At 39.7% G+C, this 19,772-nt stretch overlaps 1 protein-coding gene across 1 annotated transcript in view; it reads right to left on the bottom strand.

The window, feature by feature from the left end:
• CRYBG3 (crystallin beta-gamma domain containing 3) overlaps positions 1 to 19,772 on the bottom strand; it is a 115,270-nt gene that overhangs the window by 90,546 nt on the left and 4,952 nt on the right. Inside the window, exon 2 of the mRNA XM_007459875.1 lies at positions 8,167 to 8,233. Within this exon, the coding sequence (XP_007459937.1) occupies positions 8,167 to 8,233 (67 nt within the window). The remainder of the gene's footprint in view (positions 1 to 8,166; positions 8,234 to 19,772) is intronic.

The following is a 19,772-nucleotide window of genomic DNA, read 5'->3' as shown; positions in this document are numbered from 1 at the left end:
TCAGCAGGACAGGGAATACAGGAACAGAAGGAAATTAGGATAAAATACACTGAATTCAACTTTGAGTAAGTCAAATCTCCTACTCAGTGACCTTCACAGGAAAGGTCCATCAAAGAAATGGCTCCGTCACCCTGAAGCTCAGGAGAACACATTGGGCTGGAGGGACAGTTGTGATTTTTGTCATTGGCTAAGATGTAGGTAAAATCAAATCAACCAGGGCAGGTGTGTAAGGTGAGAAAAGAACAAGATGACATAACGTAGGGAAAAAGCCATTCCTTCTTGTTATGGTATAAACACTTCTCCAACGAAAACACTGGGCCAGAATAATAAATGTTTTTAATTCTGTGAGAGCCTTTTGGAGCTCTCAAATCAGTATCTGGCACCTGAGGAGGCAAATTTACTCACAAAAAATCTAGAGTATGTACAAGACCCTTCATCCCCAGTTTCCATTTTCATAAGGTACGCCACCACACCACAAAGTAGGACTATTCCAGGTCTATGAGAGGTTGGAGCCGCTGCAAATAAACCAGATACCATGCAATACATTCAACATCCAAGAACCCTGAGATATCAAGGCCCCAGAGCAGCACCAGCCATATCAAAAGGCTTAAGCCCTGGCAGCCCCTTTGGTCATGTGAATGGTGCAGTAACATGCAGTGCAATCTCCACTTCAGGCACCCTGACAGCACCCAGTCTTTATAGAAGCAATCAAGGGTGAGAGTTTTTGAGTTCTAGCTCAAGTTCAATGTGCATACATACGTTCATGTATGCCTTCTTTTCAAATGTTACAGAGAATCAATGTTTCTAATAGCTGATTTCCATACTATTCACCCAAAAAAAGTCAGCACCATTCTTAAGCAAAGAGTTAGATTCTAAGTTGTCATCAGACTGCATGTGGCAAGAAGACAGCTCTTTTCCTCAGTACCTAAATTGTGCTGGGTATCATGCACTGCAGCACATGTTATCTCAGTTAATTCTAAAACACTTCTATAAAATAAGGATTGGGGCTTCTCTGGTGGCGCAAGTGGTTGAGAGTCCGCCTGCCGATGCAGGGGACACGGGGTCGTGCCCCGGTCCGGGAGGGTCCCACATGCCGCGGAGTGGCTGGGCCCATGAGCCATGGCCGCTGAGCCTGCGCGTCCGGAGCCTGTGCTCCGCAACGGAAGAGGCCACAACAGTGAGGCCACTCATTCCCATCATCAACAGGGGAGCGTTGCTTGAATCTGTTTACATATGGGGTTCCAAGTCCAACTATAGTTGAAATTTTTTAAAAGAGAGTTCCCATGTTTGAAAAAGAAAAATTTTTTAATCTTGATTTTAAATTGATGTCATATTGCTATTTGTATCACTGAGAAAAAAAGGACAGCAAGCATGCATTAAGGCTATAATTTATTTTTAAAAATTAGTTCAGTAATTAAATTTCTCCTAACCATGCAAACATTTAATATATTTAAATTTGACTACCATTTCACCTCTAGCCATACAAGAGTTGAAAAAGACCAATAAGGAAATAAGAGTTACACGAATCAAAATATAAACAAATGCATAATTTAATATATTCATCTTACTAAACAGTACTGTACCCTCAATATAGGCACTGATATAAAGAACAATTTGTGACTATTTTTATTCAGTGAGATACTCTGGAGCTACAATTCTTCCATTTTTACATATCAGTGAACAGTGGCAACAATAAAAACAAGCGTGGTTCTTTTTAGTAAATTATTTATGATAATATTAAAAATAAGGGTTATGAATTATTAACAACTAACAGTAATATGCACTAGATTGATACTCCTCGGTTGTCCCTAGAAACATCATAGGCATATAGCAACCAGGCATCTCTTTTTTTTTTTTTTTTTTAACATCTTTATTGGGGTATAATTGCTTTACAATGGTGTGTTAGTTTCTGCTTTATAACAGAGTGAATCAGTTATACATATACATATGTTCCCATATCTCTTCCCTCTTTGTCTCCCTCCCTCCCCCCCTCCCTATCCCCCCCCTCCAGACAGCCACAAAGAACCGAGCCGGTTTCCCTGTGCCATGCGGCTGCTTCCCACTGGCTATCTACCTTACGTTTGTTAGTATATATATGTCCATGTCTCTCTCTCGCCCTATCACACCTCACCCTTCCCCCTCCCCATATCCTCAAGTCTGTTCTCCAGTAGGTCTATGTCTTTATTCCTGTCTTACCCCTAGGTTCTTCATAACATTTTTTTTTCTTAAATTCCATATATATGTGTTAGCATACGGTATTTGTTTTTCTCTTTCTGACTTACTTCACTCTGTATGACAGACTCTAGGTCCATCCACCTCACTACAAATAACTCAGTTTCGTTTCTTTTTATGGCTGAGTAATATTCCATTGTATATATGTGCCACATCTTCTTTATCCATTCATCCGACGATGGGCACTTAGGTTGTTTCCATCTCCGGGCTATTGTAAATAGAGCTGCAATGAACATTTTGGTACATGACTCTTTCTGAATTCTGGTTTCCTCAGGGTATATACCTAGTAGTGGGATTGCTGGGTAGTTCTATTTGTAGTTTTTTAAGGAACCTCCATACTGTTCTCCATAGTGGCTGAACCCATTCACATTCCCACCAGCAGTGCAAGAGGGTTCCCTTTTCTCCACACCCTCTCCAGCATCTATTGTTTCTAGATTTTTTGATGATAGCCATTCTGACTGGTGTGAGATGATATCTCATTGTAGTTTTGATTTGCATTTCTCTAATGATTAATGATGTTGAGCATTCTTTCATGTGTTTGTTGGCAGTCTGTATATCTTCTTTGGAGAAATGTCTATTTAGGTCTTCTGCCCATTTTTGGCTTGGGTTGTTTGTTTTTTTGTTATTGAGCTGCATGAGCTGCCTGTAAATTTTAGAGATTAATCCTTTGTCAGTTGATTCATTTGCAAATATTTTCTCCCATTCTGAGGGTTGTCTTTTGGTCTTGTTTATGGCAACCAGGCATCTCTTAAAAGATACCAGAACCTTCACCAAAGTTGTATGATCAGTTATGAGCAACAATTCTAAAATGGGGCAAGAGTTAAACTTTACATAAAGCAGATGCCAAGCTACTGAGAACAGGCCTAATAATCATCAAGTTATTTAGGCCTGGTTTGGAAAATCTATAACCTATGGTTCAGATTTAATTTATTTTATTTAGCTCATGACTCATTCTGAAAACAGACTTACTGCCACAGCTCTTTTAATTTTTAATAGGATTTCTTTTTGGTAAATTAAGTTTCTAAGTATACCTTACAAATTAAGTTCACAAATGGAAAGCACAATGGTACAGAACTGCATCTGAATTCTCCTGCCTCCTCTCAATAATAATATGAGTTTGTCAAGTGACAATCTCTCTGAGATTCACTTTCCTCAACTATTAAGAGATAAATATTCTGGACTTCCCTGGTGGCGCAGTGGTTAAGAATCCGCCTGCCAATGCAGGGGACCCAGCCTCGAGCCCTGGTCCGGGAAGATCCCACATGCCGTGGAGCAACTAAGCCCGTGCGCCACAACTACTGAGCCTGTGCTCTAGAGCCCGTGAGCCACAACTACTGAGCCTGCGAGCCACAACTACTGAAGCCCGTGTGCCACAACTACCGAAGTCCATGCGCCTAGAGCCTGTGCTCTGCAACAAGAGAAGCCACCACAATGAGAAGCCCGCGCACCGCAACAAAGAGTAGCCCACGCTCTCAGCAGCTAGAGAAAGCCCGCGTGCAGCAGCAAAGACCCAGTGCAGCCAAAAATTAAATAAATGAATAAATTTATAGAAAAAGAGATAAAAATTCTGATTAACACTGGGGATAAACCACACACACTGATTTCTTCTCTTGTACAAAACACTCTAAAATGACTGTAAAGGGTTTTTTTTTTTTTAAGTTATAAAAACAAGGAGAGGAAGAGAGTAGATATTAGCAGATAAGAGATTTCAGAAAAAGTTTAGAGGGCAAAAGCAGATGAAGGCATGGTAACTGACCAGAAGACGCTTCCACCCAAGTGTCTGCAACAGGAAACTTTGATCATAAGGGGGAAACAATCTACAGACAGATTGTCAGCAGACCACCTGGAAAAGCTCAGGATTTGAAGATACTAGGTACTACTTAGGGCAATATGAGACATGGGATTAAGAGCAGAGTTTGACTGAAAATCTCCAAATGGAGTACTTGACACCCAGGGCTTTTCCTCCACCCCAAGCAGTTAAACGATCCTCCCTACCTCCCAACACCTCTATCTCCCGAACAAATTTATATAGAGAGAACATCTCTGAAAATATTGAGACTTTTGGGCAGACTGAATTTGCGGTATCAAAGGCCATCCATGTAGAAATGTCTGGAACTCTGACAATCAAGTCTAGAGCTCAAGAGGGATGTCGGGTAGAGTTCTGAGAGCCAAAAGATGAAGTAATGAGACTGGAAGATACTGCTTTAAAAGACTGATGTTGAGGAGGGTTGAGGACTTTGAGAAACATCTACATGGAAAGTAATTTAGCCAGAAGAGAATCAGTGAAGGAAACAGAAGGGAATGGCCAGAGGCAGGAATTGAAACAAGAATGTACAATATCATAAGTGCAAATATAATAAAGAGACTTTCTGGAAAGGAGACAAGACTTGGAAAATCAAGTGTCTCAACTGGTTAAATAAGAACTAAGAAAAGGCCACTGATGGTTAGCAAGAGGTCAGGGTTTCATGGAATGACTCTCACTCATTTAACAACTATGACAATGTATGGCAGGCACAGTACTGGTTTTCCCATGTCTAAGGGAGCCGGGAGGGAGACCAGAGTCAGATTAGAAAGCATTAAGAATTAAACAGTGATTATGACAAACTTTCATAAGAAATCTTTGAGTTAAAGGTAGCAAGTAAAATGAAATGATAGCCTGAAAGGAATCCAGAGCCATGAAAGGAAAACAGTGTATTTTTTAAAATTTTATATATTTAGAGAGAAATAGAGGAAGCCAGTGAAGATGGAGAGATGGATGCAGGGCAAGGCGAAGTCCAAAAGAAGGTGGGAAATTAGAGACCAGTACCACTAGCAGAGGGATTTAGGGAGTTTAGCCTTGGAAGGCAGGAAGGGATGAATAGTCCTCTGAAACAGGCAGAAGGGAGCAGGGCATTATAACATGCCTTCCCTCTCTTTTAAATAACAGTAGACATGAGCACAGCAGGAGTCTAAGGCTGCAAGACAAGAATCTACATTCCCTATAGAGAAATAAACATAGAATATGGACTAAATATCTGGAATTTTGCCAGTTAGATACAAAAACTGATTAATATAGAAGAAATATATATTTCAGTGGAACGGTAGATGCACATGTGAGAAACAGATTCCAATGTTATCAAGACAGCAAAATTTGTACAGCGTATAAGTGATATTTTAAGAACTAAGAATCTAATTATGTCCAAAGACAATATAAAGCTTCTATATTCTCCAGTTGTTTGAAAAATATAATTAATTTTTTGTAGCTTAAATTTATAACAAAACCATCTTCAATATCTTGATTTGGTATCTCAAGGTCAAATACAAAAAGAAATGCACTAAAAACATTCATTATACATAAATCTGTTACATTTTACACTAGAGAGGAGAAATGGTACATATTTTTCCTTATCATGGAAGGCATTATCATAAAACTCAGGTTAAGAAGATGGAAGCATGGCAAGAAATGTCACATTACAGTGGAATGCTATGTTTCAGAAAACCATTTGTTACAAAGAAAGCAAATGCATGTTTTATACTAATTGCTAAATAGAAAACTTTAAATGAGACTATTTAAAATAATAAGATCATAGATATTGTTGCTAACCTTTCTTTCCCCCTAGGTATGCATCTGACTATTGATATTATCAAAATATGTACTTTTTTCTTTTCTTTTTTTTAACTGAAGCAACAGGGATTTACTGTATAGCACAGAGAATTATACCCAATATCTGGTCATAACTTATAATGGAATATAATCTGCAAAATGTAAGTATTTTTGATGCCTGGCAGCAGCCGGTCCCAGAACAACTGGGTCTGTGTAGCGAGGTTGAGGAAATCCTACCAATAATTTCCAGAAAGTAAGAAAAAAAAAATACAGTTACATGGTCCAAAATGCTTACACTCCCCCAGTGAGAGTGCCATGGTACCCTTTCTATCATGGGCTAACAAAACTGCCCATGTATAAGTAATCCTATAGGTCTCAAACCATAAGAGAAACAGTTTCACAACATGAGCCCTGTTTACTTGGGGGCCCAAATCCCAAACTGAAATTATCCTGGGCACTCAAACCAAGATACTAAGAATGGATAGAAAAGATCATCATCATGGAGGCCCAACCACTATATTTGCCACCACATAGACACTGAAGCCACAAAGATGTAACTTTCTAGAGCAAAACTCTGCAGGTGAAAAAGCAGGACTACTGGAAATTAAAGTCTGAGGGCCAAGTTTGAAGACTTTCTTTCAGTGAGATTAATAGCTGAAGTGTTACATATCAGTTCCAGGCTAAGTAGACAAACAAGTAGAGATCAAGAAAGGAGAAGAGAGCAGGGAAAACATGAAGGTTCTCTGAAGCTCAAGGGTGGGTGCAGAGGCAATGAGGGATTAAGAGAGAGAATGACAGGAGCTGGCAGCCAAAGCAACTGTGATGTCTGAGATCTCAGAAGTAACATACGTACTTCCTGTGAAGCAACTCAAGAGCAAGGTTGCACCTACAGAATTCAAGCAAAAATCTTGAAGTAAGCCATCTCAGGACATGTGAAAACTGAGCAAGATGGAGAAAGCTACAGAGCCCATGCAGTGGTGAACCAGCAAGCTGGCTAAGGACTAGCTGAAACAGAATAGGTAGGAGGTGTTATAAAACCTGGGAGCAGGATTTAGTAGCCAAATTCACAAAGGAAGAAGAAAGGGAAGGGAAGCAAGGTGATCCAGATTTGTTTCTTTCTATAAAGTTAAAAAAAAAAATCAAGGCTTCCCTGGTGGCGCAGTGGTTGAGAGTCCACCTGCCGATGCAGGGGACACGGGTTCGTGCCCCGGTCCGGGAAGATCCCACATGCCGCGGAGCAGCTGGGCCCGTGAGCCATGGCCGCTGAGCCTGCGCATCCGGAGCCTGTGCTCCGCAACGGGAGAGGCCACAGCAGGGAGAGGCCCGCGTACGGCAAAAAAACAAAACAAAACAAACAAACAAATAAAAAAAAATCAGATTCTGATTTATTTTTCTTTCAAAAAAATATTTATATTGCTAACTATGATGGAGAAGGAGGGAATAAAGAAGGAAAACAGCTTTATCTTTACCATATTTAAGGTCTTTGGATCTCATATAATGTTTAAGAGTCCCCATATCAGTAAGGAAGAATTAAGATGACTTTCTAGTCCTTCCACTGACCAAGCTAATGTACCCAGAAATCCCTGGAAAGCACAAGCTTTCTCCTTGACTGACTGTCACAAATCGTTTAAAAAGAAAGTAACTGGGACCAAACTCCATGAATGGGAGACAGCTACCAAAACTTGATCAACATACCTGGCCTCACATCCCCAAACAACACAAACATCCAATTTCTATAAAATCACTTATGACTAAAAAGAAATGTTATAAGGTTTAGTGGTTCTCCAGGATTTTTAACCACACTTTTCAGTAACTATTTGCGTAGAAGTGTACCTTATAGTCTTTTCATGCTTGTCCTGTAGATGCAGGGAAAGCCAGTTCATATATGAGCTGACAAACATTATCACATACTAATGACATGTACGAACATGTCTTTAACTTCTACGCCCTCAAAAGCACTCTTAGTCGTCAGAAGCATTTGAGAAAACACAACATAAATCAAAGAAGCTCCTAGAGAAAAGAGACTGTGGAGGTCAGATGATACAATTTACAGATTAGAAAACCAAGGCACAAGGAAGTTAAATGCCTCAGCTGAAGGCCTCACAGTTGGTTAGTGGCTAGGCTGGGGTGAGAGCACCACTGCCTCAAGTCTCTCCTCAGTCCTCTCCAGCTACCCACACCCCAAGATGCAAATGTCCAGCAGAGCTGGGCTGGAGTTCCACATAAAGTAATAAGACTTTATGCTCTTTTTGAAACGTAAAATGAGATGACAGAATCTAAAAGAATAAGAAACAGCAGAAACTAAGAAACATATTTGCTTGATATAAAATAATATTAATTTAAAACTATACCTTTACTGCTTCTGATGAAAGTACCTTTTCCTTTTTCTGACTTGTGCTCATGGGCTCATTTTCAACACTGAAAAATAAAAACCACAGTTTCTTTTGAAATTAAAAGAGAATTACTAAAATCATACAGTTTCTGGTTTAATGAAAAAACTGAAAGGTCCTTTATATCTGCAATACTCAAGATTCATATACAAAGTGTTATACTAAAAAGATGTTGATAGGAGTCTCTACACTTGAAACACACATTTGGAAATGCTCATCCAGGGTCCAGACATTTTTGTGAGTCCATTCTGCGCTATATTTTCTTATGCTGACGACCAGCATCACACTAATGATGCACCTGAACAAAGGAGCACCAGTGTACAACTATCATAATCTTGGAAAGTGTTACCATTCTTTGATTTTATCTATATTAAGGTTCTCCACAGTCTAATCTTTTTTTAATGCCTATGCTGAGTGTTATTTGGAATATATTTCTACTCAGCAAATTTTTATAAATGTATAGGGTCATCTAGTGAATTCTGGGGATACTCAAAATAGATGCAGGTTTATCTAACCCCAAATGTGTCCCAGATGGCCCCTTAAAATTCTGATTTTCCAGATAGTCACTTCTAATTGTCCTGTCTGGAATACCTTCACAGATGTCACAATAACCTATTTTGCCTATTAGGCACACATACATTTTAGATCTAAATATTTATGTCTCTATGTTTACATATTATTTTCTTTTCATACTTTGATAATCCTAGACAAATTGAGTAGCTCCACTCTAAAGGTTATCATGACACTCTACCATGTGCTGGGGATTGTGCTAGGCCTTGAGGATTTAAGAAGGAGTAGGTCAGGGTCTTTGTAAAAAGTCTAGTAGGGGAGACTGATACACAAACAAACAAATAATACAACTTGATACAAATTACAACTGCTGAATGAAAGAAGTGCCATGGAGCACAGAGGAAACAAGAGGCAGTGATTCTGCCTGCTTAGTCAAGTGCCCACAGAGGAGGTACAAAGGCAGTATGTGATAGAGAATGTGGCATTTTGGGGAAACCGTGTTCTGTTTGTTTGTTTTTAATATAAGACTGGAGCACAGGGGACTTCCCTGGTGGCGCAGTGGTTAAGAATCCGCCTGCCAATGCAGGGGACAGGGGTTCGAGCCCTGGTCCAGGAAGTCCCACATGCTGCGGAGCAACTAAGCCCGCGTGCCACAACTACTGAAGCCCGCGCGCCTAGAGCCCGTGCTCCACAACAAGAGAAGCCACCGCAATGAGAAGCCCATGCACCACAACGAAGAGTAGCCCCCGCTCGCCGCAACTAGAGAAAGCCCGCGCAGCAACGAAGACCCAAGGCAGCCAAAAATAGTTAAAAAAAAAAGACTGGAGCACAGGATCTTGTGACAGGCAGAGGTAATCCTGCTAAAGATGAGAATGAGACCAGAGGACCAGTTACAGAATGTGAGAAGCACCGGGAAGCCTTCAGGCAGGAGAATGACTGGGTGGGGGAAAACATATGGAATCGTGGTGACTGGCGGTGGGGGGGCGGGGGGAGAGGGAATGGAAAGGAGGAGGGGTCGATATCTCACATCAGGATGCAAAACAAAGAGGCCACATTTGTGCTACTTAGATTTTCTATCCATACAATCCAGTGCACTTGAGCAGACTAACCAGGCAACAAATGATAATGATAAAAAACCCAAAAAACAGAAGGAACAAATAAAAAGATCATGAACACCTGGAAAATATAATGGATTAAAATTTCATTTAGTCTCAGACTCTATGCAGGAATACAAGGACAAACAAGAAACAGCCATTGTCTTAAGCCTTTTAAATGCCAATAGGAATAAGCAAGCATGTAAATAAGATAAATCTGTGAGCTATGTGTTTAACACATGGAAATTCCATAGGAAAAAACAGGAACAAACGTAGAAAAAATAATGTACAACACAGAATTGTAACCTATATACATGTACATGTCTATAAAATAAGAATGTTTCAGATGGTTAATATTTTAAATGTGAGCGGGTTCTTACCTCTTCTTTCCTATTTTACTAGGCTTATCTTTTGCCACAAGGTTATTTACAATTCAGGTTTTTTAAATTAAATGTCAATACTTGTCTATTTAAGCTCAAATCAAGGAAGAGACTGGCAAAATACACATAAAAAGAGCATGATATAAAAATTTGGAGTATAATCATGAATACTACTGATTATGTTTATTTTATAAGTGTATTCTCTAACTACAATCTATTTTGAATGACCTAAAAACTATCTAAACATACAATAGGCATTTTAGTATCCTAGTCCTTGCTTCAAGATTTCTGAAAGTATACTTATTTAGAGTGTTTACAGGGTATTCTATAAACTTACTGCCTTAGTGAAATTGTAAATGAAAATGGTAAAAGTGTCTTTTCCAATACAAAAACTCTGCAGAAAATGCAGCTCGGCGTCCATGGGATTTAAGGCAGAACTCAGTATTTTCAAGCAGCTATAATCATTTCCACACTATAAACACACACAAAATACCAGAAAAACAGTCGTTAAGTCAGCACATAAGTATTTTGCATTGCGCAAACAACTGAAGAATTTAAAGCTGAAATCACCAAAAGAAGTAATACTTGAGACTCGTAAAACTTTCTGAAACTTATATCCTATGTTTGTTTCACTAATCTTACTGCTAAATCAAAATTTTAAAATGTGTTGAGTTTTAAAACAAACAATATTTTAAAATTTGGGGTTAAGTATAAAAATCACTGCTTCAGATAAGCTTTCCCCACTTCCTTCCTAGATTACTAGAGTCCCTTCTTCATTTGTCTCTGACATCTTCAGGATCACTCTGCTTCAATCCATTCTTCCTGGTCAAAGTGATTTTTAATCTGACCATGACACTCTCCTGTTCGAAAACTCCTTCAATAAATCTCCATCAGCTGATGAATAAAATGAAGAGTCCTTAATATAGATATAGAAAGTTATTCACTTCCTGGTCGCAGACACACCTGTCACATAGAACTAATTCCCATTCTCAGAATGCACCAAATTCACATGCCAGCAAACCACTTTCTTCTCCTGCCTGCAACACCCTTCCCCACCCTGTCCAACTCTTAATCCTTTACAATTTAGTTCTAGCTTAACCTGTATTTTTTGAAAATAAATTTATTCATTTATTTATTTATTTTTGGCTGTGTTGGGTCTTCGTTGCTGGGCACGGGCTTTCTCCAGTTGCGGAAAGCGGAGGCTACTCTTCGTTGTGGTGCACGGGCTTCTCACTGCGGTAGCTTCTCCTCTTGCAGAGAACAGGCTCTAGGCACGTGGGCTTCAGTAGTTGTGGCATGCGGGCTCAGTAGTTGTGGCTCGTGGGCTCTAGAGCGCAGGTTCTGTAGTTGTGGCGCACGGGCTTAGATGCTCTGTGGCATGTGGGATCTTCCAGGATCAGGGCTCGAACCCGTGTCCCCTGCATTGGCAGGCAGATTCTTAACCACTGCACCACGAGGGAAGTCCATTAACCTGTATTTTTTGTGCTCCCACTGCGCTCATTGATACCCCTCATACATTTCTGCTGGTAATGACTGGCTGGTTGTCCATTTGTCGAACTAGAACTTGAACACATTTAACTCAGGAACGATATCATTCACGGCTGTATCCCAGAGCCTAGCATCGTGCCTGACAGTGTGAAGGCACTCAAATATTGTTTGTTAAATGAATTTTTAAAGTAACTGATATTAAACAGTCTCCAGTTACGTGTGTTTAATCAGAAAACACTACTCCATTGGGAACAACAGAATAATACACATTAGTCTTTTTTCCTTAATGAAATACTAGTATAAGTCTCTTGAGAGCATGTACCATCCACTCTCATCCTGCCTCATCTTTCTCTAAAGGTATAAAGAGGGGAGTAGGGCTGTGAGAAGAAAATTACTCAATAGCAACAAGGGTATTTCCAATTGATTTACAAACAAAACACAAAAAAATTAGAAGAGAATCTATAAAGACACTCAAAATACTGCATACTTAGATGTCAACGTAGGAGGAGGACGAAGAAGAAACATTAACAGAAAGGTCTCGAAAGACTTGGAGTGGTACTCTCAGACTCTCAAAAATACAAGAGAAAGAGAAACATTTCCAATTCAGATGATCTCAAACGTTAAGACGACAAGCCTTTCCTATTGTTCTTTCACAATTTAACCCCCTTTGGGACCCGGGAATTATTTCAACAGCAGTATTTTTAGAAAGCACACATTCTGCTCATGGCAGGGGGTGAGGGGCAGTAATCATAATCACACGTAGGCACAAATAAGACTCCCTTGAATTTTAATAGCCTCATGTTACTTAGCTAACAGAACTCTGGAAATTACTCTTTCAAATGGTCCAGATAAGTATCAAGGTCAAAGTGACACAGAAGCTCCTCATTTTTGAAGCAAACATATTTAGACCATGTCTGAAAACCAGGAATCCAACTTACAGTCATTAAGCAACCACTTACTTTATGCCAGACGTAAAATAAAACAAAATGGACATAGGTCTGTTTCAGGGATGGCCACCTTAGGGACAAAAGGCACTTCAGTCAAAATGCTTCTTTCTGGATCTGATTTTTTCAAATATGTACATTGGAAGTGTCAGATCAGCACTCTGCAAAATCTAAAATCCCATATGATCCTTCAGTAAGCAGAGTGAGGGGAAAAAGGAACAGGGAGACTAACCTTAAGGCTTCTGTGGTAAAGGAAGAAAAAGACTGTGACCAAGAAACCAACTCAGTCAAAACTGATATCAGGGCATCACAAGGAGGCAGAAACTTCTACTGTCCCTTATTTCAAAGTGACTGAGGCCAAGCCGGGGTCTGTCCTCTATTCCTTTGGACTGTTCCCTCTCATCCCTCACTTGGGTCCTTAAATATAGCACCCTCACACCTTCCAAAGGGTCTGCTCATTCCTTGGGGCATCTACACTACCTTGGAGATCTTAGAAACACATCTTCACACGACAAGCTCTAGAGTTCTCTTTGTTCACTGCTATACTGCAGGTACATTATGGATTAGACTGACTTTTGTGCACTGGCCTGGAATCCCACCCAGCATCTCCAACCCTGCTTCTATGGGAATAAAGACAGTTCCACACCGACAATTTCCAAACAACCATCTGGAAAACTGTCGATTCACAAACAGTGACTGCCAGCAGTATAGTACTTGTATTTTTTTTTAATGACTATTAACAGAATATAAAACAGGTGGTTATGGCTATTTCTGGGTTTCAAATTAAAAGGTAACAAAATGCTGCACTTTTAAGACAAACAGCATGTATTTTAGCCCAAACATCTGGCGTCTAAATTTCAGAACTCTTTGGAGAGAAACTGGGAGCGAGGAGAGGTAATAGACATGATTATGAAGCTTCATGGCTTTGCAGTCTTAGAGCTTCTGACAGTCCTTTTTCCGTAATGTCAACCCTCTCCTATAATTTATGTATCCACCTTGAAGCTTATTTACTTCCTGTTCCCATCACATGCTCCCAAAACAAGACCCGTAATTACAGTTTAATCACAGGCTATAGAGAAGCTCAGTCTGTTTGATGTGACCTGAGCTGTCCATCTACACATGACATCAGCAACTGCTCTGTTTTCCCAAAGTCTTCTTCCTCATACCCTTCAGATTCTGAACATTTGTGACCCAAATCACAAGAATCAATATCCCTCCGCAACTAAGACCAGGTGCAACCAAATAAATAAATAATAATTAAAAAAAAAAAAAAAGAATCAATACCCTGAACTTTTGCTGTGACATGAACTCAAAGCAGTATTCTAGCTGCTGTCTAAAATGGGACATCCATTCGAGTACCATTCAACAAATTGCCCTGCGGGAGGGGCACTGGAGATCCAAGGATGGGTGAGACTGGGCCTTCCCAGAGCCGACCAAGGCTGACCTTACCTCCAACTCAAACTCTTCCTCCTCTGTCAATTCTTCTGGATACCAATAAGCTGATAAACTGTGTGAGAATATACAAACATACAAATACATATAAACCCGTGCCTCAGTGATTCCTTTTTTTAAAAAAAAGTAATCTCATCATCTCAACTCCTTACCAAGACCTACCTCAACTGGCCCCTGGCTCCCTTCCATTCTGTGGTCTCTGCCTATTCTGGCATCTGTGCCAACATGGTCCTGCCCCAGGACCTTGAAACTGGCTCTTCGCTCTTCCTGGAAAGACCTTTCCTCTGATTTGCTCATGTCCTTACTGCCAAATGTCATGCAGGTCTTGGGTCAAATGGTACCCAGTAGAGAGGCCTTTCATGACCATCCTCTCTGTACCTTATTACAGACTCACTACTTCCATCACGTGCTCTTCCCTCACCCGGCTTTATTTTACTTCAAAGCTAACATTATATATAAATCTATATAACTTTCCCATCGGAATACAAACCCTCTGTAAGCAGAGACACATTTAGATACTCAAACTATATTCTGAAAAGTAATCACCCATCTAAGATTTTTTAAAGGGTTAAAATTATCTTTATAATTTGTAAAAGTATATGCACTATTGTAGAAAATGACAAAGTACCATTGTTAAGTGAAAAAAAAATTCAGGTTTCAAAATCCTGAAGAGAACTTTTACTTTTTCTAAAAATATGTATACATGTAGACATGCACATAGGAAATGATCTAGAAGAACAGGACTCGTCTCTGGGTGGATAGGGTTATGTATGAGCTGTGCTTTTTTTCTTTTTGATTTTCTTATAATTTCATAGCTATTTTAGAAAAGCATACATTACTAACAAAAAGAAGAAAAAACAAGTATTGTAGTTGATTTTAAAACACAAAAACAAGTTAGTGAAAAATGCTAGCAAATTTAAAGTAGACAAATAACTAAATACTAACAGTACAAATATTTCATAATGGCAATTTCTCTGTATCATAATAAATACAACATTGCCAAATAATATCCTTATCTGCCTACCTAGAACAATGGAACAATAAAAAATATTTGGGCTTCCCTGGTGGTGTAGTGGTTGAGAGTCCGCCTGCCGATGCAGGGGACACGGGTTCGTGCCCCGGTCCGGGAAGATCCCACATGCCGCAGAGCGGCTGGGCCTGTGAGCCGTGGCCGCTGAGCCTGCGCGTCTGGAGCCTATTCTCCGCAACGGGAGAGGCCACAACAGTAAGAGGCCCGCGTACCGCAAAACAAAACAAAACATTACCATACATATTTTCAGCTTTGACTAATACAGCACAATGCCACCCCTCCAGCCAGGGTATGATCCTTCGTGCTTTGACAACAAAGACAATAAAAAGCTGAGAGTTTACATCTCACCCAACCTGTTCCCAGTTATCAAACTTTAAAATTCAAAGTATTTCATTTCTTGTCATAAGAAGCATGACAGTTATAAAAAATTATGATCTGCCACTAAGGTAGCATCCATGTTTTGTATAAATTTTAGTACAAAGAGTAAAGGAGAAATTTCTAACATATCATGTAGAAATCACACAAAATTAGTATTTGTGAGAGCATTCAAATACCATTTTCATGTCATTTCTGGCACCACCATTTGCACTACTTGTCATAAAGAACATATAAAAGATGTGCTCCTTCAAAAGCATGTTGTACTACTCTAAACAAAACTGTATTTTATATACATGGAAAGGTTGACTTTTGATTTAGTCCCAAAATTATAACACTTATTTTGACTGAATGAATAAAGGGAAGTGGGAAGAGGTGTAAAATAGCTAAGTCCTCATCTACCATCATCAGAAATCAATATAAACTGTCTAAAGTTTACAAATCAAGAAAGAATAGTAAATAGACACATGTACAGAAAGGCCAGAAGAAACAGCTTAAACGAGACTAAAACCGTTTCCTCTGAGAGTCTCAAGAATGGGCCTACACCTGTTAAATGCTCCACAGCCCTGTGAGACACCTTGGTACTTATTTTAAGAGGGAAAGAAAGATTTGTGCTAGGTCTGCCTTCCCCACAAAACTGCAGGAGTGTTTTGAACCAAAGACCATGTTGCACTGGATTCCCAGAGGCTAGTATCTGCCTACCTAGATACCACTTTGGCACAAGTGGTACCAAATGAATTCTTGTTAAAACATTAGTGAGGTTTTCAAATCAACTGATGAAAATGTTAGAACCACAGAGAGGAAATACCCAATGCATATTCATATGTAACCTTTGCAGTAAAACAAAAGTCTTCCTAATCTATAAGGCATACTTCTTTATTTTGTACACACCTATTACCCTATGGAGTTTTGGCTGGCACGATAAAGCTGGAAAAGACCTTAGCAATGAGGGCCACCTCCCTCGCTTTATAATCAAAGACAGAGAGCTAATGAACTGCCCAGAGTCACACTGCTACTTAAAGCAGATGATTTAGGTGATCTCACAAAAATGAGTTGATATTTTTGATGCTCTGTTAACTCCACCCACTTTCACATTGCAGATTAATAATACATAAGCCTTCCTCATACCTGTAGAAAGTATCAAAATATCTAATTATTCTGCATTACAAATATTCCATTTACTTATAGCCTTAATCATAACTTTTCTCACTTGAACAAGTTAATGGAGTTCATTCTTTCTTTGGAGAATTTTTGCCAACTCAGGATTATAAATTCTCTCTCTTTTTTCCTCTTTTATACAGAGATATTCACTAGCTCATAACCAGTCTTTTTTTTTTCCTGAAATAGATAATTCACATAATTTTTTTAAGTATAAGAAGGTCTAGAATGAAAAGTCTCCCTCCTGTTCCTCATTAATTCACCCAGTCTCTCATCCTCCCTAAGTAGTTAACACAACACTAGTAACAGACTTTTTTCATACTCCCCCATTTTCATATGCAAACAGGAGCATACTATACACAGTGGTTTGTATCTTGCTTTTTTTATTTTCTACTTAATGTATCTAAGAGACATTTTCTTATCAGTATATAAAAAGCTTTATCATTCTTTTTGACAGCTGTGTAATATTCCACTACATGGATATACCATGATCTACCAATTAGTCCACTATTGATGGGATTACACTTTATTTTTCATCTCTTGCTTATTAAAACAACACTGCAATGACTAAACTTGTAGAGGCAACTTTTGGCCTGCTTGCAAACTGTATACAGCCAATGGAATTCCTAGAAGGGAACCGTTAAATCAAAGTATGTGAATGTATAATACTGATAGAACTTGTCAAATTGCCCTCCAAAGTGGCGTATCAATTTACACTCCCGCTAGTAGTGTATGAGAGTTCCTCCCAACAAACTCAAGTTTTGATTATCAAACAGGTGGAGTATGGTATCTTGCTAGTCTTAATTTGTATCTTTTCCAAAGGAGATGGACTCTTTTTATGTGTTCAAATATAAATTTATAAGTTGTGTAAGTGTATATATTTTCCTCTCTCAACTGCCAAGGCCATAAGTTCTTTATTGTACAGAGCACTGACCCAGGCCATCTGGGCAGACATCCAGCTGCATATGCCATTGTCTTTTATTTCCATTCAATACCATTTTCTAAGGCCTGCCTTCTGTTTGGGTCTTCCCAAGTTAAGCAGGGGATGTAGTCACATAATGCCGTAGGCTTTGAATTCAGGAAGGAGAATTCGACTCCTTACTCTACCACAAGATGTTGACACTTTTGATTAGTTATTGGACCTCTCCAAGCCTTATATTATGTTATCTGTAAAATGGAGTAAAGATTCCTCTCTCATAAGGTTGCTTTGAGGATTAAGTGAATGTATATGTTTAAAGCCCCCACCATAGGGCTTGGATCTTATTAGGGCCTCAATTAAGGGTGGTTTAGGTTTTTGTTTTTTTTGAATTTTTGAATCTTATTTTATTTATTTTTTATACAGGTTATTAGTTATCTATTTCATACATATTAGTGTATATATGTTTCAATCCCAATCTCCCGGTTAAGGGTGGTTTAGTTTTGTCATCATTAATCTGTCAGGCAAAAAGAAACACTTGACTAAGCAAACAGTTGTTTCGCTGCTTTGGGATATTTCCAATTACATACCCTGAGGGGTTAAACACTGAGAGGTAATCCTGCTGGAGTTGTACCAGTACTTGGCCTTCACAACTGACAAACATTAAGAATTAGTTATTTCTGGTCACAAAACTTCAACTTATTTCTCTATCAACACCAAGCCATTTTGTATAAGGATTTCCGCTTACTTGGCATGCTGACTTTTGCTGTTGTTTTTTGCGGTACGTGGGCCTCTCACTGTTATGGCCTCTCCTGTTGCGGAGCACAGGCTCCGGACGCGCAGGCTCAGCGCCCACGGCTCAGGGCCCAGCCGCTCCGCGGCATGTGGGATCCTCCTGGACCGGGGCATGAACCCGTGTCCCCTGCATCGGCAGGCGGACTCTCAACCACTGCGCCACCAGGGAAACCCGGCATGCTGACTTTTGAAAGGATGCGCTTTTCTGCCTCCATCTAAGACTTGCTGAGTGAAGGAAGAGCAGGTGGGACTGAGGGAAAGCACTTCCATCTCTGCTGGTATAGTTACTGCCACATCTCCCCACTAGTCTGCCTTGGCCAAGGCTGCGCATCAAACCATGCTCAGAGAGAAGTTCACAGCAGCGAGAGGTCACTTTGTATGAGAAAGTCTTAATACAATGTTTGACCCTCATGATACCGTATGTGCGTTCTGAACCACATGTCACACACACCAAATACATGTTTGGCGCATAATGAGCTCATCTGGAAAATAGAGACATACATGTTTATCTCCTCCATTAATTTAGGAACTCTCTGAGGGCAGTTTTGGTCTTTCATTCATCTTTGTATCCCACTCCTTAGCAACATACTCAACAAGTAGCAGTCACTCAAATTTATGGAATGAACAGACTAAAAAAATAGGACTTTTACTTCATGCTGATACTCTCTTTTCAGTAGAGAGCCTGAATTACTTTCCCCAGTTTCAATTTCTGTCAACCTGTTTTCTTGCTACCACAGTTGTACTGGCATTTCTGGTATATCTGCACATCAGTGTATTTCATTAAAACTCTGGTTAGGAAATAAAATATTTTATTGAGGGAGTATTATTTTCCTCTTACTTTACAGAATGTGCTATTATCCTTTTTACGTATTTTCCACTGAGATAAAAAAAACCCAAAAATGTTTGTTTAATCAGAACTTTCAAAGTTAGAAGTGCTGGTTAAATTTACTGCAGGCCAATTTGAGGTACACTTGCAACTCGAACCCGTTTAGAGTGTACAATTGAGTTAGCTTTCAAGGAATTTCCTCAGCAAGAAACAGAATCCCCAAGGTAGACATCTGGCAGACACCCTGTTAATTAAAAGCCCAAAAGTCGGAAATCTTACTTGGACAAAAGTATGGTTACAACACCATAAAACAGTCTATATTTCTACTCCACTGCCAAAGGTAGGTTCTGTGCTTGCCATTAACCTGGAAGCTCAAGATTCTCACAAAACACACAGGGCTGAGGACTTCTGGAATTTTCCAGTCATCTTTATTTTATTATTATTATTATTATTATTATTTTTGCGGTACGCAGGCCTCTCACTGTTGTGGCCTCTCCCGTTGCAGAGCACAGGCTCCGGACGCGCAGGCTCAGCGGCCATGGCTCACGGGCCCAGCCGCTCCGCGGCATGTGGGATCTTCCCGGACCGGGGCGCGAACC

This window comes from Lipotes vexillifer, unplaced genomic scaffold, assembly GCF_000442215.2.
Source record: "Lipotes vexillifer unplaced genomic scaffold, Lipotes_vexillifer_v1.1 scaffold448, whole genome shotgun sequence".
Lineage (NCBI taxonomy): Eukaryota > Metazoa > Chordata > Mammalia > Artiodactyla > Lipotidae > Lipotes > Lipotes vexillifer.
This window is presented reverse-complemented; position numbering and strand designations above follow the sequence as displayed.